Source organism: Micropterus dolomieu, unplaced genomic scaffold, assembly GCF_021292245.1.
Source record: "Micropterus dolomieu isolate WLL.071019.BEF.003 ecotype Adirondacks unplaced genomic scaffold, ASM2129224v1 scaffold_272, whole genome shotgun sequence".
Classification (NCBI taxonomy): domain Eukaryota; kingdom Metazoa; phylum Chordata; class Actinopteri; order Centrarchiformes; family Centrarchidae; genus Micropterus; species Micropterus dolomieu.
In genome coordinates this window covers 9,814-22,141 of record NW_025744263.1, presented here as the reverse complement: position 1 = coordinate 22,141, position 12,328 = coordinate 9,814, and the positions used below count along the sequence as shown (strand labels likewise).

Below are 12,328 nucleotides of genomic sequence, written 5' to 3'. Positions count from 1 at the left end.
CTGCGTGTAGTAAATAAATATATTTGCATGTTACCCTCCCATTACTTTGCACAATAACAAGGAACGCCCCAAACTGCATATTCATTAAGGCAAAAGTAATAAATGAACAACAGGTGCTATCTTGCACTTTTGAAAGACGTCATTCTGCATGCACACCATTAGTAGATCAGCTTACGTGTTAATTTGCTGGTGATATCAAGTTTGCACATGTTTTTAAACGGGCAAAACTTTAAATGTAAATGCTGCCCTAAATCTTGCTGCTATCTTGTCTTTTCTATCCTGTCTGTGCTTCTTGTGCTATGCCTATGAGGTTTTATTTAGATAGGTTAAACCTCTGTTGTTTATTGTCCTAGCTATATTGTTTTTTGACCATGTCCAAAAATGTATGCCATTGCTATTATACATTGTTACAGTTTGGCTTGTGTGTGTTGGTGCTGATGTTGATATTGACCAATTGTTTGTTTTTTATGTTGATCTAGTCAATTTTTACTTATATTGGGCTTGACCTGTATTACTGTACTATTTTAATCCTTTTATCTTTTTAGGTGTGACCTATTACTATCTGTCCAGGGACAGCAGGATAGTTATGCACATTATACATTGATTTATGTATTAGTGTGCATTGTCCCTGTTAAATAAACTTGAAATAAATGAAAATCAGACATATTATATTTTTCTCACTGTCTCACACAGGCTTTTGGGATGCTCCGTTGTGCCACAGGAGGAAGGGCTCAGTCTCCTTGGCAGGAATAGCTGCTCCCAACAGACCACTTCCGCCTGTCTCTTTGGCAACCACCCCAGGACGCCCTCGGCTTCAAACTCGCACCCCATCTGAGCTGCTTGAGTGTTGGCACTCCAACGGAGCACTTTGTTTCATCAACCCCCTCTTCATAAAGGTTCACCAACAAGACGGTGACGACAGCACCACTTCAAATCTCTCTAGCACAAGAAATCAAGGCCTGAGGGAGGAACCCATTAGCAACAGCCTGGAAACGACCAACAAGGACACTCGGTGCTCTTGTAGAGACAGTCCTCAGGTCTGTAGCGCTGATCACAGTGACAGCAGCCTGTCAGGTCAAAGCAATCTGCAGAGCCTTGGCAGAAACACAGAGTTACAAGACAGTAACATTGAAACCAGCAGCAGCAATCAGAAGCTGAGTACTGCAGACAGTGTGTCAAGCCCCCCACCTCCTCGTCCACCCCCACCTCGCTTTGTGGCACAACACTCAGCCCCTCCCGTCCGACAGCGCAGAATGCCAGAGAAGATCTCTTGGATCAATGTCCCAAAGGAGAAGGTAGAGGAGAGGGCCAGCCTCCTTTTTCGTCTGGGCTCCTCGCTAAGCATCAGCCCTTCATCCTCCCCTCCCAAAAGACTCAGCATCAGTACTCCCATATCCATTCCTTGTCCATCCCTGCCCATCTCTCTATCATCTCTCTCATCCTCTCCACGTCAGACCAGGGCCTCACCATCCTCCAGTCAGGAAGATGCCCAGTGCCACTTGGCACTGGAGGACCACAATATTGAGAAAGCCCTCATTAGGGCCAAACTGCTTAAAACTACCAGGGTCCCCGCCCAGGACTCCAGCAGTCCTCCAGACCTGTCACTGATGACAACAAGCAAGCATGCAGAAAGGACAGGAGAAGAAGCAGGTGAGGAATGCAGTAGCGGAGGTCAGAGGCTAAGTGACATGAGCCTTTCCACAGATTCCTCAGACTCTCTGGATCTGTCTTCAGCCTTCTTCCTTCCTCCTTTACATGACCCTAGTCCCCCCACTGTGGCTGATTTTAACACCCACCTCCCCTTCTCCCTCCCACCATCCCAACTGCCTTACTGCAGCATGGAGGAGGATGAGGTTGACGAGGATGACGAGGACGAAGAGGAGCCTGACAATGGCGTCAGCCTCGAGAGTGACCAAGACCAGGACCTCACCATGATGCCACCAGGCCACCATACAAAGCGTCGCTCTAGTGCCAGTGCTCTGATCCTGCAGAAGGCCCTGCGAGGGCACCTGCACAAGATGAGTGGGGTTTTCAACTCGCTGCTAACGCCCGAGAAGAGGGCGATCCGCAGGGTGGTAGAGTTGTCCAGCGATAAAGGCTCATACTTTGGCTGCCTGGTGCAGGACTTCCTGAGCTACATGGGCGAGGGTGCGGGCACCGAGGCCTGGCAGAGCTATGCATCTGGACTGGAGCTTCTGCAGACTCTCCGCCAGTTTATCACTCAGATGAAGAGCTACCTGCAACAGAGCTCTGAGCTGGAGCCGCCAATTGAGAGCCTCATTCCTGAAGACCAGATAGGTGAGTACCAAATTAAATAGTTCCACCATCTTTTCCTCTAGCTGCAGTGGCTTGTGCACTGCAAATGTGGAAACAATGTCAGCCATGCTTTAAATATAGTTATTGTGGGTGTATGTTGTGTGCCTAAAGGTTTGGTCAGTTGTTCACAGTTGACATGCTGGGACTGCTCGATTGCATTATGACCTTGTCCTCAAGTCAACAGGGAGGGAGGTTTATTTTTGGGAAGTATGAATGAGTTATGTATTTATGGAGAAATCTACATTTTTATGGTCACAGAAAGCAATTTTAATGCAGACGCAGCAGTTTCACTTTGATATTTTAGTAATGAGGACATTGGAAAACTTGTGCTCACGTGTTTGCAGCTGGATGTGCTCACGTGTTTGCAGCTGGATGTGCTCACGTGTTTGCAGCTGGATGTGCTCACGTGTTTGCAGCTGGATGTGCTCACGTGTTTGCAGCTGGAGATGTATATTCAATGGTAGGTAGGGGCGGTTGTGACTCAGGAGGTAGAGCGGATTGCCCGTTAATCGGAAGGTTGGCGGTTCAATCCCCATGTCAAAGTATCCTTGGGCAAGATACTGAACTGAATTGCCTCTGGTGGCTGGTGGGTGTTCCACCAGTGTACGAATGTGTGTGAATGTTAGTTTCTGTTTGAGCACAGGCTCAGTGAATGAATGTATGTGAAAGCGCTTTGAGTGGTCGAAAAGACTAGAAAGGCGCTATACAAATACAGAGCATTTACATTTGGTAAGTCAGTATTCATTTGGAAAATCAAAGTAAGGACCGGTGAACAATCCAATCAGTATTACCTTTTGAAACTGAGCGCAAATATCCTGTAATCCAATATTAATATTTGCATTTCCATCTTTTTACCCTTTATTATATCCCTCTTTTATTGCATCTTACAATGCCATGACACAACCACACAGATACATACGAGTACACGCACACCTACTGAAATAGTGTCTGAATCATTTAGATCAAGATTTAGTTTGCTGCATTAGACCATGGACAGAGTAGCATGTGAACAAAGAACACAAAGAGGGTTTTATCTCGAAAGGAAGGGGGTGGTTGTACAACCTGTTTCTACTGGCTCCATTTTAATAGCTCACCAGAGGGCTATAATTATGAGGTCATGAATTGGGTGAAAAACTTTGATTAGTAATCATCACATAACATGAACACTAATCTTGAATGCTGACATCTTAAATTTTCATGTTTTTATTGTTTTACATGTAACACTAAGAAGCAGTTCTGATCTCTGTCGCGGGAAATTATATTCCTGGTGAGGGATTAAGCAAATAATTGAGTTACAACCAACCGTTGTCTTTCAAGATTTTATTAATAAAAGAGAATAAACAGAAGTACTACAACACACATACTGCTGGTCCAGAGACCTACCGCCTAGGGCAGCTTCGGGCGTCTGGCCCCGAGCAAAGGGATGCATCATCATTTACACAGTCTAGGTTTCTATGTTTTGGGGAACAGAGATCCCCTCTCAGCCTTGAATGAACATTCGAGGAGAGGAACAACAAGAGGGGAAAACACCAAAACAATCTCACAGCTCTGACCTAAACCCGCGTAAATGTGGATGGACTAACATAAGGAGTATAGGAGAAGGGATGTTTAAGGATAAAAACACAATAAATATATCTAAGACATAACAATGGTAGTAGTAGTAGTAGTAGTAGTAGTAATAATAGTAAAAGAACATGCATAAAAGATTACAAGAGGACACAATTTTCTGCCATAACAATCCTCCCTCTGGCCATATACATACATATACAGACATCCAAATACAGAAAATTGTCTATGTTCTGCAAAATTAGCTAAGGCTAATTTTCTATTGTTAAGTTATGAATAAGCAGGAGATCAAACATATTTGTACTCATCCTGGATAAGATTCTTGGCTATCAAATATGTATTGCGTATTCATAACTGATTTATGGTGTGGTATCTGTAAAGTACCTCAAAGGACGGGTGTAAGGTTTGCTCCACTCCAAGTGCTGTTTGGGAAGTTTTGACCATAAAACCTACTACCTCTGAAGTTGAGATAAAGGACAATAACTTTCTCTTTCCTTTTATCAAATGCTTGAAACTAAGAACTGTATAATTGTTTATGACATTTAAGAATTGATTGTGGAAAGGTATTAGATTAAAACATGCACCAAATAGGCTTTAAGACCATATTAAAAATTAAGACACAGAAATCAGAGGTGACCTAAAAGCCCTTCCCCTGGAGACACACCCCAGGTAACACAAACACAGCGCCTTGAGCTCTAGTCCGCTATCTCATGCTCCGCTCTCTGCTCCTCATGCCTGCTCCCCAGGCGTCTCGCTCCTAGCAACGCCAGCAATCAAGAGTTCGGCCCGGAAATACCTCCAAGACTCTTAAATGTGTCTTTTGTCTCACAGCACTTAGCCAATATTCACGTGGTTCTGCGAACCCTCGGGAATTTACCTTTTTCTTTGTTTTGTTATTAGACCGTTTAAATCACGCAACTTTGAATTTAGAAACAACAGAGTTTCTTTTAAAGCTTTATATCTGTCGAATTAACTTCCGCTACTCCCACCGAAGTTCAGACTCAGCCACGTGGGTTAGTCACGCCAGCTGTAACACCAAGGACATCAAAAAGCGAACAAAGCCAGGCCAACGCCCTACCACTGTTAGTTTTCCACAACCACCAGCCAGCCAAAGGACTCCCCATCGGCCCAAAAACCCACTCGAGAGGCCGTGTGGCGTGCCAAGCCACGGAGGCCCTGAACACAAAGAACGAGCCAAGCCGACAGTGAGCCTTTGTCATCCAGATGGTGGGATAAACAACACGCAGTAAGCCAAAACCAAAATCCTGCATTCTGTGGCCAGTTGACGTCCTCTAGCTGTAATCCTTTAGCTTTAGTCTTTTAGTCCTAAAACTCCTAGCCAGATTGAATTTATCATATAACTTGCGTTCATTAGTTCTCTTACTCCCTTAGAATTAAATTCTTTGCCACAATAGACCAACTAAATTCACATTCACCTCTATTACTCTAATTGATTGCATTCTGGTTGTTTAATCATTATTGTTTTGTCTTTGATATATTTAACCTCACTTTGTATTCACTTTAGTTAGTTAATAAATTTCACCTTAATCACGGGAACTGTGTGTGTACTGCTAGCTCCAGGTCACTGGATGGAGAATTCACCTTTCGATTTGAGACTGACTGACTGATTAAACTGATTTAAAATGACTAGCAATTACTAATGGACAGGTACCCACCTGTCACTCAAGCAGCCACGTCAGGTGCCTAGCCACTATGTTTTTTGAGCAATCGCACCCAATTTGGTGCAGAACATCTCTGGACCAAGCCAGAAAAGGTTACTCTTTTCAGATTTTTTTTTTTTTATATTCCATACAGCTTTGCCCTCAAAGTTTGCTCAAATGGTGTGGGCATGGCTTATAAAACAATGTCACGTCTCCTAAATGTGCTATTTCAACCACTTTTGGTGGACATAAAATACTGTACATATGTCTGAGTGATCATGGCATTGGCGTTTGGTGCCATTTGGCCAACAGGTGGCGCTGTAGCAGAAGCATCTAACTATAAAGGAAGGAATCTCTGTGTGTATGACTGTCCGCATATCTTGATCTGTCCTTCTGATCAGCTTCACATTTGGCGGGTGCATTCTGTAAAGTTGATCAGGTGAGTGGTTCTCGAGAACAGTGCAAGCAGCACTTCCAGTGGCCAAGCAACAGCCTCTTCCCAAATGGGAACTGCAGTAGTTTCTATTGATCTGTTGTTGTAAACTTCTCAGCCTGGGAAAGCGGTTCTGTATGTCTTCTGTGGCTCTGCAGAGAGCTGTCCAAAGTCTGTGTAAGAAATCCTCTGGTGCACAGGAAGTGATGCTTTTTATGGCAACACAGTTTGGGATTTTTTAATAATTATTCAAACTGAGTAGGTGTACAAATTAATGTATACCTATGGCAATGGAGCGATGGATAAGACACATGGTGTAGGAGACACGGGTTTGATTCCCACTGCGACATCCACCAATGTGTCCCTGAGCAAGACACTTAACCCCTAGGTGCTCCAGTGGCATGCAACCTCTGACATATAGCAGTTGTAAGTCGCTTTGGATAAAAGTGTTATTATTAATTAATTAATATTCTAAATTTATTATTATTATTATTATTATAATAATAGAGACTTAAACAGAAGTCATTGACCACTTATATAAATTGTTTTTTCCATATTTAGATAAAATAGGCCCAGGTGTTTTCTCCTGACTGCTGGCCATCAAATAAAGCATTAAAATCCCCAAATAATAATGAAAAAACCCAGAGATTATCAAAAATTAATGTTTTAGGCTTGAATGACACAATGTCTGAATGGAAAAAAAACAAAGACAAAAATGTATTGTTTGTATGTCGCAACTTGTGCCTGAATTTCTGGTATAGTAAGTATTTTTCACAATGACGACACACTGGGTACTGCTGTGGTTTTAGTTCTTGGAATAGTTGCACAATATTTTGTTGTGAAAGCTTCAGAGTGTTTTCTGCTCAACTCAAAGGCTGGACGGCCCAGATGCACTGGGTGACCGTCTGCCAATTCGTCCAATCTCTGTCTTACCCCGACTCCCGTTCTGTAGTTCTTTTAAACTAACTCTCCAATCAGAGGATTTGAGGCAAGCCCCCTCTACTTGCTGTCTTTCTCTGACACGGTCTTTGCATTTTGTCTTGGTTTCTGTGTTTCATTTTCTCTCTATCTCTTTTTCTTGCCTCCAAATCTAGTCTTCCACTCTCATTGCTTCAAAGTAACATGCTGACATAGTAGCAAAGAAAACAACAAATGTGCAGAAATGAAGGGAACACATCACATTAAGGTATCCATGTTGATGCAATGAAAGGAAATCTCTGATTTTCAGAGGAGACAATCAGAGTTTCAGAAATGGAAGATGCTGTTGTTGTTCCTGTCTAGCGCTAAATCAGCAACCTAGCCATGTGTGTGTTTGGTTTCGGGGTGTTCAGGCGGGGTGAGGTCGCAGAATAGAGTTCTTTGTATTCCTCTCATCCCACACTGCAAGGCTGTTCTTCAGCGGATAGCCTGAGTCAGCCTGACATGAAGCTCTGTTTGGGGTGCTTCACAAAGTGTTCATGTGTTACAATAACATCAACAACTGGGGCTTTGCTTTTTATGTGTTATAATGTCTTAGGTATTAGTTTCAGTCAAACTTTCTTCTGAAAACCCAGGAAAAACTCGAGCAAAGTCTGCTGAATTTCACATCACTTCCTTTCCCATCAAGGCTCATTGGCATCAGTGAACTCAGTGTAGTATAGGCCTGTACTTAATAATTATTATTGGTTTAATTAAGAGTACCCTCATTAGTATTTCTGCCTATTTAAAGATACCAGCCTTTCTCCAGTGTTGTAAACACACACTGCCAAATTCTGTTTAGAGGACATGCATGGGCAAAATGATGACATACATATATTTAAATATGAGATAATATGAATTTTAACCATTAGAGATTTTGTCATTCTATTTATTCTGCTATCTTTGTATATCTCTACTCTAGATGTATTCGATAATTGTGTGAAATGTTATCTATCAATGAGCAGGACTGTTTTATGTTAAACTTGGATTGTATAAGATTATTGCATCAGTCTGGCACATTTTGCCATTTTTACACTTTTTTAAAAAGATTAAATGAATGAGATATGCCGTGTTAAATAGCACCATTTAGAGATGCTGGTAGGTGGAATTTCTTACTTTTGGACAGAGCCAGGCTAGCTGTTTCCCCCTGTTGCCAGCCTTTGTGCTAAGCTAACAGGCTGCTGCTGTAGCTTCTGTGGCTCAGGAGGTAAAGTTGGTTGTCCGCTAATTAGAAGGTGGTTGTTCTGTCGTTTTATTTCTGTATTAGACCTGGCTTAACAATTTTAAGAATCAAATGAACATATTTACAGTAAAGATATGAGAGTGGTATCAGTCTTCTCATCTAACTCTCAACAAGAATTTAAATATTTTTCCCAAAATGTCCCTATTCCTGTCCTATATTGTTCTGTGACTCCTGTATGGCAGCTTTGCATGTTTTAAAGTTCAAAAAAATCTTATACTGACAATTCATGTAGTCCTTAATTTTATCTTCCGCTGTCGTGGACCTGGCACGGACATGTTCGTGCGGTCACAAAAAATGGGAGGCACGCAGACGTCCGCGCAGGCCCCATGCGTACCCCCTCTGATGACGATTTGTTCGTCACGCGGACCCTTTACCCTGTAGTAAAATATTATGAATTCTCTTTGAAAAGGCTAATGACGTTAGTCTCGTAATATTACGACTTTTTTTTCTTTACATGTCAGAACACAGATAGTTGGAAGAGATTCTGAATGTGCAGAAAGTTTTGAGCATGAGCAGATAAATTTGTTTCCCATACGTTCATTTATTTGTGGCGGCCCACCACAATATCAACGCTGACCACCACATATTGATTTTCGAATTTTTTACTAGGCCTATTTAAAATCGTATTTGATTTCAGTGCTGCAGGCAACGTTTATTCGTGCAGCACATCCTCTCTCGCACGCACACACACACACACACACACACACACACACACACACACACACACACCCCTGCACAAATCTGTCCAACACAACGCTGAAAATGTCGGAGACCCAGCTTAAAAGTTATTAGCAAGCATGTAAGGGGCCTAGCTAATAAGGAGAGCTAAGTTAATGTTAGAATACAGCTGGCTTTTTGAGGCTAACATGCTGTATGTAGCTGGTAGTCAATATCGACTGCACTTACTTTTCACATGGCTTTTTTGTTACCTGGGGAAAATAATTGTTTGTCATTCTATTATTTCCATGTTTTTAATAACAATAGTAACAACAACAATAATAATAATAAAAAAAAATTAACAATATTAAGGGCAAATGGGGGGCGGTAAGCGACCTGGATAATGGATAAGGGGGCGCTGGCCCAAAAAATGTTGAGAACCACTGCTGTAGATGCTCCTGTCTCTATAAGCCCCCCCCTTCTCAAAGCCCACTGTCTTCTGATTGTCCATGAAGTATGTTACCAGGCTGTTGCTTCTGAGCGGTACAGACAGTGTAGTTGTGCGGAGCAAATGACCATATATGGAATACCGGCTCAGTCTAGCTCTGTGTAGTAGAACAGAGCCATTGATAGAAAAAGCAGTTCAAAACAGAGCATTCAGAAGGAGGAAAATCTGAGGTTTTGGCTTACACTTAACCTTTCCAGCAGCAACCTCTGTGACGATCAGTAACCGCTAGCTGCTGCTAACGTTAGCTGCTGTTATCAACTGGCTCTGAATCAGCGGTAGGATGGCTAGCTGCATGGCTAACTGAGTAGCTAGCGGCAGCTGCTGTTAGCAGTAGTTAGCAGCAAAAGTAAATGATAACATACAAACTCGATAAATCAAGTGGAGGCAGAGCATCTGAAGGACATCAGAGGGAAAACCAAAATATATTTTCTCCATCAAATCTAAACCAGGTTCAGTAAAACAAGAGAATGAAGTTGTGTTTTTGTACAGCAATCAATGAGGCCTAGTCTCACAAAGCAGGCCTTGATTCAGCTCTTTGCATCTAGACCCCACCCCTCTGCTGTGCTCAGGGAAGTTGGCTAATCAGAAGCAAGTGGGCTTTCAGGGAGGGGGCCTTAAAGAGACTAAGAGCTAAAACTGAGTATCCAGATAAAGGGTCAAAAGAGGAGCTGAAGCAACAATGAGAAAAATGTGTTTTTTAAACATTAAAGCACGTAAAGATTTTCTAGTAGAAACCATAAATACAAGTATGAACCTGAAAATGAAGATTCTAATCTTCATCTTTAAGACCAGTGAGGGAGGTGGAATTTAACAGACTGACAGAGACTAGCTCACATGATGTCATCCAGCTATTGTGACAAGTAAAATCTGTGTCTTAAGCAAAAAAGCTGCTGATTTTAGTCTCTTCTGGTTCAAAGTCAGTAAATCTCTCTCTCTCTCTCTCTCTCTCTCTCTCTCTCTCTCTCTCTCTCTCTCTCTCTCTCTCTCTCTCTCTCTCTCTCTCTCTCTCTCTCTCCCCCCCCTCCCTCCGAGGCAGTACACTTCAGTGCACATCCAGCAGTTTAGTAAAATTTTCTTTCTCTATGGTGTAGGATGAGTAGGGCTGCTCCCTAATAGTCGACTAAACCATTAGTCAATGGGAAGAGTCTTACGTGAAGAAGTTTTTATTGGTCAGTTAGCTGCAGAAAAACAACAAACTCAGTTCAGGAACTGAACTGAAAAGGAAAGTATCGGGGGCAAGAATTCCAGCAAGATGGGGGTGTCTCAAAGAGATGGGAGCATCTACTACTTGTTTCAGACGGAGGCTGAAATGATGCCCTACATGAAGTGCCAGTACAAGATAGAAAATTTTTTTTTTTACTTTTAGTCATGCAAAACTACCATAGAGGAGTCACAGAACTACAATACACGGCTGGAAATGCAGTATAATAGGTCTGCTTTAAAACTCACTAAATTAATCTTGTTTAGTCTTTCAACTGTCCAACAATCACCAGCTCTGGTTTGGTGGGGGAAAAAAGTAATTCACAGTTAGATATGAAGATATTCTGCCTCTCTGATGCCTGACCTCCCCCTCGCTCCTCTACCGCTTGATTCTTGTCCTGTCCCCGAACCCCTGAACCCACCATGTCTTTGCCATCCCCGGAGTCAGTCAAGTGTCAAGTGAGTCACTGAACTCACTTTCCCAGGAACCCCAAGAAACTTGAACACCTCATTGATAAAAACAGCAGCACAAACTCTGTTCGTTCTCTTTCGACTCTCTTCTCGTCTTTTTTTTTTTTCTACTTACCCCACCCAGTAACCTTGTATAGAGAGGGAGGAGCTGGGTACCATGTTGTGCCAGACAGATTTTGCTTTAATGAACAAGTTTTTAACACTCCTTTGTATTCATTATTTATTTAATTGTATGTTAATCTGTCACTGAGCCGGACAGGGGGGATGTAATGGGGATGGGGGGCACAAACATCACATAAACAGACACAGTAAAGGACAGCACCTGCAGGAGAACGGGGATAGGGGTGGGGACAACAGGACAGAGGAAAACACCAATTGGAGAAAGTGAAGACACCTGCAAGAGAACAGTGAGGGGGGGCTTTGAGGAAAGAAAAGAGAATTTATTCTTCTTTGTATCATGGAACACTGAAGACTAGAAGATAAACAGTTTCAAACACAAAGCGCCTAAAAAAAAAAAAAAAACAACATTCATATACTCTGTCTCTTATTTCTCATGCACACCAATAAAATGTTTCACATTTACTTGTAAACAACATTTAACAGTGCTTAATAAGATAACTCAATTATTACTGTGTTCGCCTGGTAGACCAGCTGTAGAATAACAGGAGCTTAAAAGTTCGCTGTTCTCACCCCCCATTCTCTCTCCTCTGTGCTACTCTCAAACTTTCACAGTCGTGACTAGCAATAAAAATCTTGGTCTTCTTGAATTTAACAAGAACAACAGCTTTAATCACACTATTACTCAGAATTACAATAGACAAGACATTACAATAGACAAGACATATTATAATTGCATATATGCATTACGAAACTACTTTATCGTTGTAAAAGTCGCGCATGAACGACTTCCGGTGTTGTCAAGGAAATGGGTTTACACTGATGTTAAAGTCAGCTACACCAGCCAAACAACATACAGTGGGTATGGAAAGTATTCAGACCCCTTTAAATATTTCACTCTTTGTTTCATTGCAGCCATTTTCCAAAAATCAAAAAAGTTCATTTTATTTCTCAGTAATGTACACTCAGCACCCCATCTTGACAGAAAAAAACAGAAATGTAGAAATTTTTGCAAATTTATTAAAAAAGAAAAACTGAAATATCACATGGTCATAAGTATTCAGACCCTTTGCCGTGACACTCATATTTAACTCAGGTGCTGTCTATTTCTTCTGATCATCCTTGAGATGGTTCTACACCTTCATTTGAGTCCAGCTGTGTTTGATTATACTGATTGGACTTGATTAGGAAAGCCACAC

The 12,328-nt window shown here is 41.9% G+C and overlaps 1 protein-coding gene across 1 annotated transcript in view; it reads left to right on the top strand.

The window, feature by feature from the left end:
* Nucleotides 1–693: 693 nt before the first annotated feature.
* LOC123967325 (ras and Rab interactor 2-like) overlaps nt 694–12,328 on the top strand; it is a gene marked incomplete at its 5' end in the record, with an annotated part of 19,664 nt that continues 8,029 nt past the window's right edge. Inside the window, one exon of the mRNA XM_046043389.1 lies at nt 694–2,298. Within this exon, the coding sequence (XP_045899345.1) occupies nt 694–2,298 (1,605 nt within the window). The remainder of the gene's footprint in view (nt 2,299–12,328) is intronic.